This window comes from Medicago sativa, chromosome 2 (assembly GCF_051527215.1).
Source record: "Medicago sativa cultivar Bolivia chromosome 2, Bolivia_mono, whole genome shotgun sequence".
In the NCBI taxonomy this organism is placed as follows: Eukaryota; Viridiplantae; Streptophyta; class Magnoliopsida; order Fabales; family Fabaceae; genus Medicago; species Medicago sativa.
The window spans coordinates 15,878,227-15,894,991 of record NC_140750.1 but is presented as its reverse complement, the minus strand read 5'-3'; the positions used below and the strand labels follow the sequence as shown (position 1 = coordinate 15,894,991).

General features: G+C 33.4%; 1 protein-coding gene and 1 long non-coding RNA gene across 16 annotated transcripts; one reads left to right on the top strand and one right to left on the bottom strand.

The window, feature by feature from the left end:
* Window positions 1–3,712: 3,712 nt before the first annotated feature.
* LOC146944958 (uncharacterized) lies at window positions 3,713–5,728 on the bottom strand. Its single transcript, XR_015026186.1, has 2 exons — window positions 4,473–5,728; window positions 3,713–4,421 (listed from the first exon to the last, which is right to left on the bottom strand). It is a non-coding gene; the product is annotated as an uncharacterized LOC146944958 (long non-coding RNA).
* A 4,055-nt stretch (window positions 5,729–9,783) lies between these two features.
* Window positions 9,784–15,361, top strand: LOC146944957 (kinesin-like protein KIN-14G). 15 transcript variants are annotated; one of them, XM_085743339.1, is made up of 13 exons: window positions 9,882–10,167; window positions 10,650–10,722; window positions 11,019–11,063; window positions 11,239–11,374; window positions 11,628–11,665; window positions 11,821–11,913; window positions 12,267–12,511; window positions 12,641–12,960; window positions 13,211–13,327; window positions 13,419–13,549; window positions 13,734–13,832; window positions 14,243–14,326; window positions 14,565–15,361. In XM_085743339.1, the coding sequence occupies exons 8-12, from the start codon at window positions 12,858–12,860 to the stop codon at window positions 14,303–14,305; spliced, it is 513 nt and encodes a 170-aa protein (XP_085599465.1). In that variant the 5' UTR covers window positions 9,882–10,167; window positions 10,650–10,722; window positions 11,019–11,063; window positions 11,239–11,374; window positions 11,628–11,665; window positions 11,821–11,913; window positions 12,267–12,511; window positions 12,641–12,857; the 3' UTR covers window positions 14,306–14,326; window positions 14,565–15,361. The 15 variants fall into 15 exon arrangements, 12 of the variants coding, with proteins under 12 accessions (XP_085599458.1, XP_085599459.1, XP_085599469.1 ...); XM_085743338.1 differs by lacking the exon at window positions 11,821–11,913 and having other exon boundaries at window positions 11,186–11,374; window positions 12,267–12,494; window positions 12,641–12,724; window positions 12,831–12,960; XM_085743336.1 differs by lacking the exon at window positions 11,821–11,913 and having other exon boundaries at window positions 11,186–11,374; window positions 12,641–12,724; window positions 12,831–12,960.
* Window positions 15,362–16,765: the final 1,404 nt, after the last annotated feature.

Sequence of the window (16,765 nt, the reverse complement as noted above, 5' to 3'; positions counted from 1 at the left end):
CATAAAAGGCACAACGCTTAACCATCAAGAGTTCTCAATAACTCAAGACAGAAGCACAAAAAAGACGAAGCTTAACCATCCTTGGGCAGAAGCACAACAACGTTTAACCATTCATGATGGAAGCCTATCAACATGGCTTAACCATCATGAATAGAAGCACAAGACAAGAAGTAAAGCCATCATAGCCTAATCAACAACAAAAGAGACAAAACACCAACAAATTGTATTGTGTTTCATAAGCCTAATCAAATACCAGTTGAACAAAAAATCATTTGAGCATAAACTTGCAAATGTCTTCTGCCCATATACACCAAGCAAAAGGAGGTTTTGGTGTGGAGAACTATAGTCCACAAACAGAAAAACTCGTGGCAAAAAATTAGGAGAATCAAATCATTGAACATTTGACTTGAACAATACTTGGACAATGATACGTAGTCAGAAGAGAAACTAAAGTTTCTTCAATCCATAAGCTCCAAACATATCAATGAGCCATCAGCATATAGTACTCAGATTGATGGTCATGCCAATTTTCCAAACCGAACATATAACAAGCATAAACCAAAATGCATAAAATGCAGGACAAGCAACCAAACTGCTTCCAGGCTTGAGCCTTTAGACTCCAACAAAAAGGAACAAAAAAGGCTCTAATAGAAACCAACACTGTCCAACAGTATATGGAACCCCACCAAAAACTTCTCACATGATCCAGGAATAAAACAAGAGGCAAATCCCATGCTACCTTATTCAGAAAGCTACAAACAAAAGTGCCTCTCATATCAATAAATTCCATAAGCTGCTTCCATTGTTGTAAAAGTTGCAGTCAACACCCAAATAAGACACGGCAGATCAAGTGATACAGTAGAGGCAAGGTCAACAACAAATATAACTTTCTTGAACAATTAATAACAATCCAAAAGAGGCTCAAACTAAGCCAAAGCAATCACAACGCATCACCAGAACACTTAGTATGCAAGATAAACCTTTCAACATATGCTTCAGACCAAAAGAAAACCAACAAATTGTCTCCACAAACCTCTCACACATGTGAGCCAAATTACCAAGTGCAACCTCTAAATTTGGCTGAGTACTGTATTCTTATACCCATTTGCAACAAGTTTCGGAGCAAGAAATTAAACCAGAATGGAACTCACATGAGCAGCAGCATAATCAACAATGAAAAATTCTATGGAATGCAATAGAAATAAAGCACAGAAAAACCAATTCTACAGGCAGTAAGAATACCAAAAAAAAACACCTCTGATCTGATCACATAAGTTCAAAAAACAAGCCATCAAAACACAAGCCATCATCTTCTGTACCTCCACAAACTTACCAACAGGCTTCACCAAACCCAAACACTCTTCTGTAACGTGCTTCTAACAAAATCCTTACACATCCAAAAATCAACCAAATTCTTCCATGTGAAATTCAGAGTTGAGAAGAAACAACACGAACTCAAATCTTGTAGCAATGAATTCATAAATAGAACCAGAAGCAACCAACTTTGAATAATCAACTAGAAAAACTCAATCTGGATCAGTGTTGAACAAAAATATGAACAAGAAATAGTGAAACTAACAAGAATGTTGAGTCAAAGAAAAGAATGGAAATTTGAGTCCCTAGAAATTGAAGGAAAATGGTTCAAACAGAAATTGAATCGAATAGCACGAAAAATTGAACGCGAACAACAAATTGAGATAAACAGTTCAGATTGAAATCAAATTGAAGATAATCGGATCAAAAATCAAAACTGAATTGTGGAATGGAAGCAAAAACACGAAAAGTAATGGTTCAAGAAACTGATCAAAATGCCATCGAAATTGTAACCGCAAACCCTAGAAATTGGGGGAAAATCAGAATAAAATTGCGATAGACGCACTCATAATCACAATCGTATGAATTGGAACAAACTCAGCAAAAAAAAACTCAAGAACTTCGTAGACTAGAAATTTTTATCGATCAAGAATGTCAAAAAACTCGAATCAAAACATGACAATGAACAGGAGATTGAAAGGAATCGAAACCGATCAAATCGCGAAACCTAAAATTTAGGGGAAAAAGATGATCGAACTGAATCAAGAGCAGAATCGCGAATGAGAAAACACAGGAAAACAAATGAATCAAAGAAATTGGATGAAATTGAGATAAGGTAAACAAATCTGATCTGAATGACGAAGAGGAAAACGTGAGAAAATGAAATGAATTTTCTCGAGAAAATGAAGTGAGAGAAAGAAAAAGAAAAGAAAAGAATAGAGAAAATTGGATTTTCTCAAAGAAAATGCAGCGGAAATTATCTTTCAATGTGGATACCAGATTAGCTCTGATACCATGTTAGAAAACATGGCATCCATGGATGAAGGAGAGAAAAGGTAAGAAATTATTGTATTGATAGTAAAGAGTGATATTACAAATGAGTGAATATCCCACTAATTGGTGGTTACAAGCTATTTATACTACTCTCTTTTTTTTGGTCTAGTAGCCTAATGGCTAGAGCTCACACAATTAAATGTGGAGAAGTGGGGTGTCTGGGGTTCGAACCTCAGCCCCTGCATAAATTATGCAATGTCCCTACCAACTAATACTATATCTCTAATATTATATTTTCTGTGCGTTTTGTAAGGAGACAAGCAAATAAGGTAGCTCATAACATAGCTAAAGCTTCCTTATCTCACCCCAGCCCCCATATTTTCTCTGATGTACCGTCTGGTTTGAACACTTTATTATTTAATGATATGAACTAGTTTTGCCTTTTCTAAAAAAAAAAATTGCAAATTAGTCCATGTTTGGTTGCCTGGTGATAAGAGTCAAACGTGTGCCCAATGTCATCAAACACAATTTCGACTTGTTTGGTTCTCCACCAAGACTCTGTCGTCATCGTGTTTTTCATCTTCAGAATCGATTTTTTGTGAAGCTGATCTTTCTAGCTTCCTAGTTAGAAATCGATTTCAAGAAGCTAGGAAGAGCAACTTCACAGAAAATTGATTCTGAAGATGAAAACCACGATGGCGGCAAAGTCTTGTGGAGAACTAAACAAGTCGAAATCGCATTTGATGACATTGGACGTGTGTTTCACCACTATCACTGGGCAACCAAACACGGATGAAATCGATTTCCCCTACCACAGAAACACATATTATCATTTCTCTCTCTTTTGCCCTTGGTTCTCATCACTTATTTTCACATACGTTTTATGTTTTAAAAATCCCTTCACGTATTTGAGAAATTCATTACTCCATATTTCTGCTAATTGAAGTTTGCGTGATTTTTTGTTTGCTGTGAAGGTTTTTTTTTATATGTTGCAGAAATCTCGGGTTGAAGAAGACGCTGTTTTGTGGAAAGAAAGCGTGATGTTTGCTTTCTCTATACAGACACATCACAAAGCCTTTCTTAATTAATGGCCCTACCCTATACGAACATCATAAAGCCCATTAATTTTTATGTTTTTTTTTTTTGTGAAATTATCTTCTTCTTTTTTTCGGTCAGGAAATTATTTATGTTTTATAAATTAATAGTATGAAATTTAGTTACCAAATGTTTTTTCGTTTAAGGGAATATATAGTTTCCAAATGTTGTTTTTAATAACCTTTACACAATTGTATTAAATTTAATACTGCAACATAAAATTAAATAATAAAAAAATGGAAATAAAATATGTAGCAAAAAATAAATGAAATCTAGTTTAAAATCAACACATGAAAACATATTTTGGTCATTTGCACGGTCAAAAGCGATTTTAACACAAAATATCCAAACAACACTTTTCCCACAAATCACTTTTATTGTAAAGATATCCAAACACAAATCACTTTACATTCAACTCAATTTTAACTAAAATCAATTCAATCAAAATCAATTCTTACACCGCAGAACCAAACACTCGTTATTATTTTTCAATTGCAAACTTGAAACCATTGTAACCAATGTAACCAATAGACCGTTTCCAGACAAATATAGAACTCTTTTTATCTTTTAGAATCACATCTATATGTTATTGTACAACCTTCCAAGCCTTCACCACATGCAGTTCCTCGTTGATTACAAAGATTGGCAGGTAACTTTAAGCCGAAGATTTCGCGGTATGGTTTGTTCTTAGAAGCTATGGTGTTGAAAATCTTAGGAATTTTTTAAGGATTCATGTTGAAATGGCTAAAATTTTTGAAGGGTTGGTGAAAATGGACAAAAGGTTTGAAATTATTGTACCTAGAAAACTTGCTGTTGTTTGTTTTAGGATTCCTCCACATGGTAAAAAATTTGCTGATGGAAAGGTAACAAATGGAGAAGCTAAATTAATTGGTAAAAAAGTTGCTGATGGAAGATAACAAATGGAGAAGCTAAATTAATTAGTAGTGAAGATGTTGTTGATTCTAATTAGTAGCAACAACATCTTCACTACTAATTAATTTAGCTTCTCCATTTGTTACCTTTCCATCAGCAACTTTTTTACCAATTAATTTAGCTTCTCCATTTGTTACCTTTCCATCAGCAACTTTTTTACTATGTGGAGGAATCCTAAAACAAACAACAGCAAGTTTTCAAGGTACAATAATTTCAAACCTTTTGTCCATTTGCACCAACCCTACAAAATTTTTAGTCATTTCAACATGGTTCCTTAGAAAATTCCTAAGATTTTCAACACCATAGCTTCTAAGAACAAACCATACCGCGAAATCTTCGGCTTAAAGTTACCTGCCAATCTTTGTAATCAATCAACCACATGTTTTGAATCAAAATTTCACCAAGCCAATCTATAACAACATTTTCTAGTTCTGTGGCAGCTGGTGATGAAATCCAGTTAAATCCAACAACAATATTCAATCCAGTGCTTAACATTTCTCCCAAGAACCCTGCTGTGTTACCACTTGATGGAAAATAAGCAAAGTAATTAGGACTTTGCCAGTGTGTAATACCTGGGATTATGTGTTTTTGATAATCTTCAAGGATGGTTAAATAGGTTCAGGATCTGAAGGGGCAAAAGAAGGTAACAGTTTTTTGAGGTAGTTTGGTTCTACTTGACTTAGGACAGGATAGTTTGAAATGTTTTGGTAATAACCAGCTAGGAAATCAATGATCATGTGACCTTGTTTCTTGAATTCTGTAGTATCTAGTGGGTTCATGATGATGAATGTTGAAGAGATTTGAGGAATGAATGTGATGTGAGATATTGTATTAAAGAATTTATGAATGTTTGCAAGAATGTAAGCCTATGAGTTGTGAGTTATATAAGATGAGAATTTGTATGAACTTGATTTGTAAGTTTTTAAGATACGAACTATTTTGCATGTTAATGTTGTTTGTATATAGTATAGACTATAGTACAGTGATACTTAGCTGCAACTATTTAGCTTATAAGCTATGAATTAGTGTTATTAAGACTATAGTAAAACACTCTTTTAAAAGTTTCCTATCCTACACGGCTTATAAGCTATGAATTAGTGTTCACAAACTTTCAAATATAACAAACTGTGACTGAAAAATATGTTTTCAATATAACCACCAGAAAAATAAAGGTGTCTTTTTGTTAACTAAATCTGGAAATGGTCCAATTTTGAATACATCATTAAGGTTTGAGTCAAATTTACTCAAAGTCGTAATTACCTCAAATTTACTCATCTTTTAAACCGATTAGTAAATCAAATTTTCAGCAACCAAGAATTTTCCACCAAAAACAAAGCAAAGACATGTTCTAATATTCTTCTTAGCAAGATGTTTAAAACCAAGGGCATAAAGAATTTCACGGTGTTGTGAAAGTGACTCAAAATTGGAGTTTGGAGGCCAAAATTGATGTTTGCTGAAAGTACAAATCGGCGGCCGATTTTGGAAATCGGGGGCCGATTTTGGCTGCAGGTTGGAGCAGTTTGGTTCTGGAAAAATCGGCGGCCGATTTTGGAAATCGGGGCCCGATTTTGCGTGCTGTTATTTTTCAGAAACGTATTTTTTGGGCCAGATTTGGTACAATTTTATGGGAGTTACTTTTACTATAAATATAGACATTGTATCAGTGTAAACCTTGAGATAGAGGGGGCTGAAACAAGGGTTTAGAAAGGCAACAACAAAACTAGGGTTTGTATAGAGTTTGTCTCTTTGGAACAAACACTAGGTTTTGAGGGTTGATTCACCTTGGGAAACACTATTAGGATTGAGTCTCTTGGTTACAGGAAGAGGCTGGGTTTTGGGTAGAATTAGGTGGGAGACTTATTCTTCTAACCCATTGAAATCTCTTTGTAACGTTACTCATCATATAGTGGAACGGAGGGCTGCTCTCTCCCCCAGACTAGGTCAATTTGGACCGAACTGGGTCAACAAATTCTTTGTGTTCTCTCTTCCTTTTCTCTCGCTGTTGTTTTCTACTTTTGGCTTGTGATTATAACTGTTCCATACACTTTGATTTTGGTTGCTTAATTATCCCTTGCTCCACACATCAAATTGTTATTGGTGTGAGTTTTTCATCGAATTCGCAACACACGGAAATTTACTTTTAAAATTCTCTTATGGCATGGCTCATTTTGTCTTCTAAGAAAAAAGAATAGTTTTAGTCTACTAACAATAACTATGAAATTGTAAAGATGAAGAAAAGAGTCGAATGTTTCTTACTTGTCTCCCTAGAGTGAATGATATCTCTCTTTCCTTTATTGCTTCATATTTCCTATACGTTATCTGCGTTTGTTTTTTCTAAGTGTGGAATGAGTGCATGTGAAAGAAATCTATCACCTTATTTCCAAAAAAGATGGAACCGATAAATAGGAGTGGAAAGTGGGATTGACCAAGTAACGAAGGGAAAGTTGAAACTGATTTTCCATGCATGTCTATTATTCTCTCTCACGTAAGTCACCAAAACGTATTGATGTAGGTTTCTTTTTGCTCCTACTTTGCTTGCTAGTCTTATTCCTTACAAAGCATGACATCATTATGGACATAAACCCTAAAAAAAAAAAACATTATGGACATTAAGTCCGAAAGTATGGAACCCCATAAATAGGCTGGCCCAACTTAAATGGGATATGATAGCTTCTTTGTGCGCTAACATTCTTGCCAATACGTTATCCTCTTTCGGTTCGGGATTGTACATCTCGAATAAAATATATCGTTTCATGAGCAAAAAGCACTGTCGTAATAAACCCTGCAATGTATTGATGATGAGTATATAACGCAACTTGAGTAGTAAAGTATTGCGCTATAAACGCATAAGCAAGTAAAGATTACATATGTTGAGGGGTTGATTAAGTTTTTAATCCCTATAAATATTCACAGTTCTGTTTTTAGTCCCTACAAAATAAAATCACATTCTTTTTAGTCCCTGTGACCTTTTCCTTAAGCATTTTAGGGACCATAAATGTTGATGGAAATTTTTTACAAGGATCAAAAATGCTAATGGAAAAATTTTATAGGGACTCAAAAGTGTGATTTTATTTTGTAGGAACTAAAAACAAAATTTTGAATATTTATAGGGATTAAAAACTTAATTAACCCTATGTTGAGCTACCAACGAAGTAATGACCTCTAATGAGGCTAGAGCAAGGCCTAATTGAAAATGAATTGAATATGTTCACTATTATAAGTAAAGAGTACATATGTTGAGCTACCAACGAAGTAATGACCTCTAATGAGGCTAGAGCAAGGCCTAATTGAAAATGAATTGAATATGTTCACTATTATAATTGCAAAAATCAATATTTTAGATTCATTTATTAAATTATGTATGTGGTCTATAATAAAGATCATATATGTCATTCATTGAATGAATTTAAAATATAAATTTTTGCTTATAATAGTGACCGGAGAGTGTATTATTTTAATATCACATTTTTACAATCATAGTCAAGTGATATGTCGCTTCTTTTTTTTAATGACAAACGTCATGTTGTTTTTTCAAGCATATGAGAAAATGCTTGTGGGTCACATGTATGATTTCCTTATCAAGAACTGAGTTCTAATTAATTTATCAATTGAGCAAAAAATAAAGACAAAAATAAAAAGGTTGGATTAAGCCATTAAAGTAGTTTTATCAAAGCTTTATGTTTATTGTCAAAAAAAAAAAAATCAAAGCTTTATGTTTTTGGACATTAGATAGCATTTTATGTGTTATCTATTCCAGTGTTACAAGTTTATATTGGATGAGATACAAATAAGACTTGACCAAGAGGAGTCACTCTTTTTTTATAAAAACTTAATAAGAGTATAAGATAAACTTTAACGGTTATGCTTTATAATTTACTTATATATTTTCCTATATTTCTTTTACTAGATTTATAATCTATTATTACTTTTTATATATAAGTGATGGATTTTATAATATATTTTTGGGTTAAATAATGTTTTCCCTCAACCTTTTGAGCAATTTTAAAAAGAAAAAAAATCCTGTAAAAAAAATTTTAGATTCTTCCTTGTCATTTAAAGATTCCATCAAAAACAACCTTTGATCACACCTGACTAAGCAACTAAATTGACGTGGCACGTTGAACGGACAAATTTATTTATTTTTCATTTTTTTTAAATCCATCTCATATTTATAAAAAAAAAGTAAAATGAAAATAAGAAAATTTGGGGATAAAACCTAGATTTCTCTTCTTCCTCCCTCTCTCCAGGGGCAGAGCCCTTCATGGGCTGGGTGGGAAAAATTAAAAAATTTATGACCGCAAGTCTATTTTGCTGAGATTTTAAACAATTTTGTTGCGGTTTAGTGTTAGAGAGATCTAAATCCCCACTAATTAGTGTAGTGGCCCATCTAGAAAATTAAAAAATTTAGGTCTATTTTACGAGTTTTTAAACAATTTTTTCAGCGGTTCTAAAAGTGACATATGTGATTTTTGTAATGTTTATACTTGGTTGGATAGCGGAGGTTTACAGACCTTCTAATATTTTGGGGTTTCAAATCTCATTTATATTGTCTTGTCAACTGAAAACTCCTCCAATTAACAGTTGTATTATAAAAAAAGGGTCATGTTAACTTGTGCCCCAAGGGCACAAGTTAAGAAGCTAAAAAGGGAATTAAAAGATAACTTTTACATTGAAAAGATAAAACTTTAAAATTTAAATGCATTGAATGCACACTTTTCAAAAAAAAAGTTTTTATGTATAGTTTCTAAACTTGTGCCCTAAGGGCACAAGTTAACATTTCCCATAAAAAAATATTCATAATTTATAGAAATAGTAAACTATGGAATTTATTTTTTTAAAGTACCCGAACTTTTTAGTCAAACTTTTAATGGCTCATCCAAACTATTTTTTCGGCTCCATCACCACCTCTCTATCAATTTGTTTCTCTTCTTCCTCATTTAAAACAATGTTGTTCCACTTAATGAGATTTCTGTTTCATCTCTTTTCTCCGCCATTTTTCGGTAGCCATGCCGTAGAAACTTAACAGATATATGCATTTTACAATTCAATTTTTCTATGGCCGTTTCACATGCACCAACACCATTACATATAGATATGCAGGTGTGCTAGTATATTGTTACAACCGAGAATAAAGAAAGGAGTCAAATGATTACAATTAGAATAACAAAATTGCGAGAAATTATAATACATGTGCTACTATCACTTTTAATTGGGTTCTAATCTATCACTTTTATCTTTGATTGAATAGTTAATTTCTAATTATCCATTTTATTACGCTATAAATTGTGGAAACCCTTAAAACGAGGTGCTTGTAGATTGGATTTGCTCGATTTTGAGGTGAAAAATGATATGATCTAGTCTCGTTGGTTTTGTTGCTATATAATTCAATTGGTTTGATTTCAGAACTGGATGAAATATGATACTATCTAAACTAAATAGGAAAATCCATGTCCGTGCATTTTACCATTTTGCCCCTAAGAGGGGCAATTTTGTAAATTAGTAAATAAGCATCTCCCCACTATATATATATGTGAAGCAAAAAAAAAAAAAGGAAAACAGATCGGGGACAGAGAAGAAGAGAGGTGAGAAGAACGGGAAAACGGGAAAAGAAGGGAGGTCGAGTGAGAGGAGAAGAAGAGGAAACGGGTAACCAAGAGGAAGAAGGAATTCGTCGCCGGTATTTGGACGATTCGGCGATTCCGACGAAATTGCAGCGGAACAGAGCTGAACGAGAAAGAGGGTCGAGGGAGAGGAGAGGGACGAAAGGTAGAAAGGGTCGCCGCCGTCGACCTCATCGTCCAACACTCTGATCTGCACCGATTTGCATCAGAGGTGTCCTCTTTATCTAATCTTTGTTTCTCTCTTCATCTAAACCTTAATTTTGTTTGCATGTTCAAGTATTTTTTTCTGGGTTGAGGAAATTCATGCTTTTAGGAATTTGTTTTTATGATATACAAAGTTTTTTGATGATGCTAATGTTTGTGGTTCTAATTCTGCTTGAATATCTTCAGAAAATTGTATCTTTGATTTTAATTGAGGGTCTGGTGTTTTGATTTTGGGTTGTTGTTTAGTGATTGTAGTTTGTATATCATAAGTGAAAATTGCAACCACAAAGAAGTGAAAAAATTTGAGAGAGAAGAAATAATGGGTTTAGTCTGAGATAGAAATAATGGGTTAGAAGTATCTTTTGATTTTTTTGGTTTAGAATGATTACTGAAAAATATGTATTTTGTACATTGATTAATTTTGAAATCTAATGTTTTGAATCCATTACTTATTTGTTATTTACACACACCCTTTTATTGAAAATTTAGATGGACAATGGATTTGAGGATGGACAAGCAGCTTCTGATACGATGGCAATCAGTCAACAGAGGAAAAAAAAGGGTTAATTTCTACTTTTTCTTGTGTTCTTTTAGTTTTTCTTCATTATAGTTTTTCTACATATAATTCACTGAGACCTCCATCACCACTCTCACTTTCACAGTGATTTAGTTAGGAACTGAAAACTAAATTTGGCATTATACATCAATGTTGATTTGTTTCAGAATTGCTACATGCTTCTGATCCTTTGATTTGGGAGTCCTTGATGAGCCCTCTTTTATTTAGGGTTTTATGGAATTGAGTAATAAGAATAGTGAGAGTAGAATTTGTCATTTAATTTTTTCCTATTTCTGTTCCAGGATTTCTATATGGCAGAATCAAAAGCCAGCTCAAGAAGTGGACCTGTAAGTAAGGGGTTCATATCTGTTGTCCTTAGAATCAAAAAGAAATACTAAGTGTTTGTAAGATTGTCTGAATGAATGTGTAGGAGTTACAATATTTATTGTGTTTTTCCTCTTATTTACAGGTTGTGAAATTATCCATATGGTTGTCAAGTTTGAAGCTTCTCTACTTTTTCAGGTTATAGTGCTAAGCTTTGCATTGAAGATATTCACTTTCTAGCAGTTGTTTAGGTTGTGTTTCATTCTGAGAGTGCATGAAGACTGCAAATGATGCTGTTTTGCTAGCTATTAAGGCCATATCTGTTCTAAAATATGTAAGTTTCATTTCAAAGTATTTCTTTTGCTCTTTGTTCATTATTTTTATAATATTTGCAATGGGATTGAACACTGCAAGTAATATGTTGAAATTTCGCTCTCTTTTTTATCTTATATAGCTGAATTTTGTTCATTGATTTATTCTTAGCTATCCCAGTCTCAATTGATTAGCAATTGACTCACTTGATGAATTGATGGATTGATTTGGCAACATGAATTGATATCTAACTGAAATTTCCTTTTCTATTTCAGTGGTTCACCTATCGCTATCTCTTATTCAAGCCTGGCCGGTAAGCATTTATATCACTTTCTTGATTTCCAGTTTGTTTGATGTTAGCTACATTACAAAATTATTTGAAGACATGTGATTTCATAACTGAAGTGAGGAAAGAAAAAAAAATTAGTATCAAGGATTAGTGTATAACCATAGCCATAATAATTACAGAAAGGAAACCTATTGCTCGCTTGATTGATTTTGTTAACCCTTTGATTGGTTTGAGAGAGATACAAAAGAGTTAGAGAAGAGATAAAGAGAAAGGTATTAAACTTCTTCTCATTGTCCTCCCTTATAGTTGCCAAGTTTTAGTCATAGTTATTTTGCTATGTTTTTCATCTTTTGTTGGACTTTAATTGGTTAGCTAGATATATTGTGTCTTGAACCCATAAGTCATAACAATTTTTGAATTGACATGATCTGCAATCTCAGTGCATGTTTAGTTTATATTATGTAGATAGAGCATGTTTCATTTTCAAGTTACAGTTTCTGTATTTTCTCTCAAATTCTCTGAATCTATTAATATCAAAAAAAAACTTACGAGTCAGCATAAGCCTTTTAGTGTAGTAATTTATGCCAATTGATTCGAGTTGGTTAACTTTCGTTTCAAATATCAGCTGAGTAGATATGAGGAGGTGATTCATCAGTGTGACAAGACTGTTAGTTCTGTTGAGAAGAATGCTTGTCCAATTGTTGCTGGTTGCCAAGTGACATATATGGATATTTCAGAACTCTCAAAAGTTGTCTACTTCAGACTATGGAGGTGTTCAATGATGCTTAAGGCCTACTTTCACCTAGGAAAGCTTGAAGAGGGTCTTTCGTTACTGGAACAACAAGAAGAAAAGGTGTCTGCCATAAACAAGTAATCATTACTATCCTATAATCATTCACACTCCTTTTCCCAAATCACAGGCAAGCTGATAATGCAATAAAAATGAACATTTGACAATGATGATCTTTTTTATCATCAGCTTTGATATTGTCCTTGCAGGAGTGGAAGCAAGGTTTTGGTTTCACTTATACCACTAGCTGCCACTGTACGCGAACTCTTGCATCATAAGGTTCTGCTGTTAAAGTATGTGGACTTTTTATGCCTAATAATGCATAGGACACTTCTGTACATTTCTGTTGTTAAAAGTAGTTGTACTTTTTTCCCTTTCTCATATGCATTTTTGCAGCAGATATTGAGGTTTTAATAGACTTTAAAAATGGGTTTTGGAAGAGAGACTTCGACTTTAGCATTGTACATCTGTTCATTTGCAATCGAGTTATTTCTACTGGTTCTACTGGTTTTTATGGTGACAGCCACAGGTAATGTGTATTTTGGTGAGTTGGGTTTGCAGGTTTCAGTTCGTGGGAGTGTTGAATATTTTGGTATTTGAAACATTATTATTTGGACCACTGGTAGTTGTGAGAACGTGTGAAATTTAGAATTTGGGTTGATGCAAACTTATTTTTTGATTAAGGTTATATCACATCTAGCTAATATGGAATATGTGATTTTTTTAAGGTTATATCACATCTACATAATTTCTGAATATATATTTATTCGATTTGATAGGAAAGGAGCTTGAAAAAGCTGGAGTTCTCAGTGAATCGGATTTTTGGGGATCGCATATGCTGCTGGTTTGTCCAGATGGTGTCGTTGTTGCCTATGCTTGGAAACGACAACTCGCCGGTCAAGCTGGAGCTTCTGTCTCTAAGGATAGTTTATTCGCAGTTTTGCATTCCGTATCTACGACACTGACTGGATTTTTATATGGTTTTAGGTATCCCGCTTGCACCTCTGATAACATGGATATCTGCCTTAGAAATTTCTGAGGAAGAATTAAGGGCATGCTTGAGGGATGGATCCGTATCATGTACCATTTTAGACAAACTGGTTCCTGGTTCGCTGGAGGTAGTAGGAATATCTTTTATTGTGTTATATGCTCAAGCTAATATACTATGCTTTTTCTTTTCCCCTATCAGTTATGTATACATTATCATCCATTGTTTATTAATTGAGCTGAAATCAAGTTAGAACTGTTTTCATTATATTTTTTATGTCCTCTTTCTTCTAAAGAATGCATTTTTAACTTCAGGGAAGTGGTTCTTCGAATGAGCTGATGAGTGTCGAAAGGTTTCTGGTGGCCTTGGATGAACTGGGATTATTGGTATTTGAATTGTCAGACCTGGAGCAGGTATAAGTTCCTTATGCACGATGCAATTTGAAAAAAAAATGCTGAGTTATGACTTTTGCTATTTTTGGTAATTGAATACCAAAATTAGCTTTGAACAATCAGTTGAGATCGAAAACTGCGTGCAGTTTCTGTACCAAATCCACTGATCCTTTTTGTGTCATCCTTTTCTTTACCTTACTGGCCTTTCTTTCAAAATTCATTAGAATATTGCAGTATACTTACTTTTTGATTCCTAATGTACACTAAAATTCAATCATAAGCCATCTTTTAATATCGAAGAAAATATGCGTTTTTCCCTTTCATAATTTCTGAAGATTAACCATGCTTTACTGTCTCTAATTCGTATTTAAGTTTAATGTGGTTTTAGGTTTGTTTATGAAGAAAATCAAAATATTTATTATGTGTCTCAGGATCCTTCTTCTACTAAAGGGACCACATCCAATGCAGGTACATCTAAAAAGAGAGCTGTATGAGTGCTTGAACAAGATAATGTGGTAAGTTTAGTATCATTTGAATTTATAACATGCTTATCAAGAAGGCAGAGGTCCATGGTTATGTATCTGCAATTATCAATTTGTCATCATTTTCATATTGAGAAAAGTATACAAACACATTTTCAACAAAGAAACCTCCATTGAGTCTAATATTAGTCGAGACATGAGAAAATGTTGTTGATGTAAGTTATTAAGGACTTAATTGGTTTGAGAGAATCTTTCTTGATTTTACTGACAGGTTATTGGAGCTGTAAAATTTATGAACCATCAGCTAGAATTTCCGGAAGATATTGATCCACAATGAGCTTCTATAATCGAGAGTTTTTTTTAGCTTACAATTTGTTGATTTCTCCCATCTTTATGTTTTCATCAGAAATTATTGTATGAAGTCTGTTTTACGCCACTGATTTTGAATGCTCATATTGTCATTGACAGCGAGGGTTGAGTGGGGATAAAAAATTGCATGTATTTTGGTTAAGTTTTAGTTGTTACGTGTGTAAGAGTTCGGCTGATAGAAATAATCTGCAGAGGGTTTTATTGATACGTGTCTGCATTGGCTTCCATGAATATAATTTGCCTGCAGCAATTGTTACATTAGTTGTGCCATGGATCATTTCAGGATTTAGAATTTGGAGTTGTTTAGGATGAAGTTAAGAAATTTGAAGGCGGTTGAACCCAACACTCTATTTTGAAGATTGAGAAAGTGTGATGAAGAGACTACCATTGGTTTAAGAGATATCCTATTGAAAGCATTTGAATTGTGTCACCATTTGCTATTTGAGAATCAAAATCCGTAATTGGTTACCTTTAAAATCTTTATTGTAATTGTTTCATGAATAAGCAACTCATGTATTTGATTTGGAGTATGCTTCATGAATAAGCAACTCATGTATTTGATTTGGAGTATTATTGTGCGGTCTTGCTCTTCATTGAGGTTGTTTTGTTGTGGCTGATAAAGGAAGACTAACAAAGGATCTGCGGTATATTTAGCCTTGAAACTGAATGATTGATGTTAAAGGAGTTTAATTTCCCCATTATTTCACCCATGTTTAATTTGGAAAGTTATTAAAGCATATGCATTTTCCATTCCATATTGGTAAGAAAATTATACTAGCTAAACAGTGTCATGGTTCTCTATAGGCAAAAGTTTTGCAATTGAGAGATTTGTTATTATAATTTAAAATGGTTTAAATTTAAAATATGAGGTATTTTTTCTATCCAACTTTGTTACTGTCCAGTTTGTGGTATATGTGTAACACTGTAATTATATATGAACAAATTATGCTACTTAAGGCGTGCTTCAACTGGGGGTAATCATAATATTGTATATGACATAGGTGATGACTTTATTCAGGTGGTTAACTTGAAGTTTCTTAATACAATGATGTTAATTAAGTTCAGGTTTCCAAGGTTTCGTGTGGCAATGACTTTTATTATCAATTGGCTTATGTCAGATGGGCTTGCTACCTACGTTCCCTCTTGGGTAGCCATTGTTTACTACTAATGGTTTATTATTACAAGCAAATGGCAAGCAGGCTTCTCTTATTCACTCTCTTAGCATCATGATTAGTATACCTGCTCCTGGCCATGTACTAGCATCTACTAATGGTTAATTGGACAAAACAGTTTAGTAATAGTCTTCAAGGATTTAAATAAAGGTCAAGGTCGCGGTCGTGTATAGGATTCCGCAATTTCGGCTGTTACAGGTGTTGCGATACGGATAAATTTCAGCATTTAAATTGAGCACAATGAGGAAGGCATAATAAAGGAAAGATGTAAAAGCAATACAAAGAAGGCAAATCAATATGTGAAGTCTAATTTTGAGCAATTGCAGTATTGATTTATTGATATAAATAGGCGATTTGTTTAGGACACAATATCTTATATTAATAGTTGCCATTAACTTCTAATGGAATGGCCGGATGCTTTGCAAATCAATTTTCCTTTTGAAGGAGAAGATGAAATTATAATTCATTGTAATGTGCAAATTATATATAATGAGATCATTAGATAGGTCCCAAACCGTAGTTTTAAAGTAAATTATAATTCATTTTGACCTATCTAAGCTCTCTATACTCATTAGATAGGTCAAAATGAATTATAATTTGCACATTATATATAAGGAGAAGAAAGCAATTTTTACTCAAAATGAAGTAAAAATGAGCTAACATCCTAATCAACCTCAATCCAAAGTAAATATGCAAAATTGAATACCTTTGATTAATTGAATCAAAGGGTTTAGACTCTTCCATCTGAATCACTTGATCTTCTTCCATTTTTCTTCTTTCAATCCAAGAGTATAGAGAGCTTAATTTGAGTAAAAATTGCTTGCTTGAGCATTTCAAAAGTTGTGTACCGTAACTAACATCACACGATATAAGTGATTGCAATTTTTTGGAGAAGTTGTTCATTTAAAAATATCATAGACTTAACTTGGGT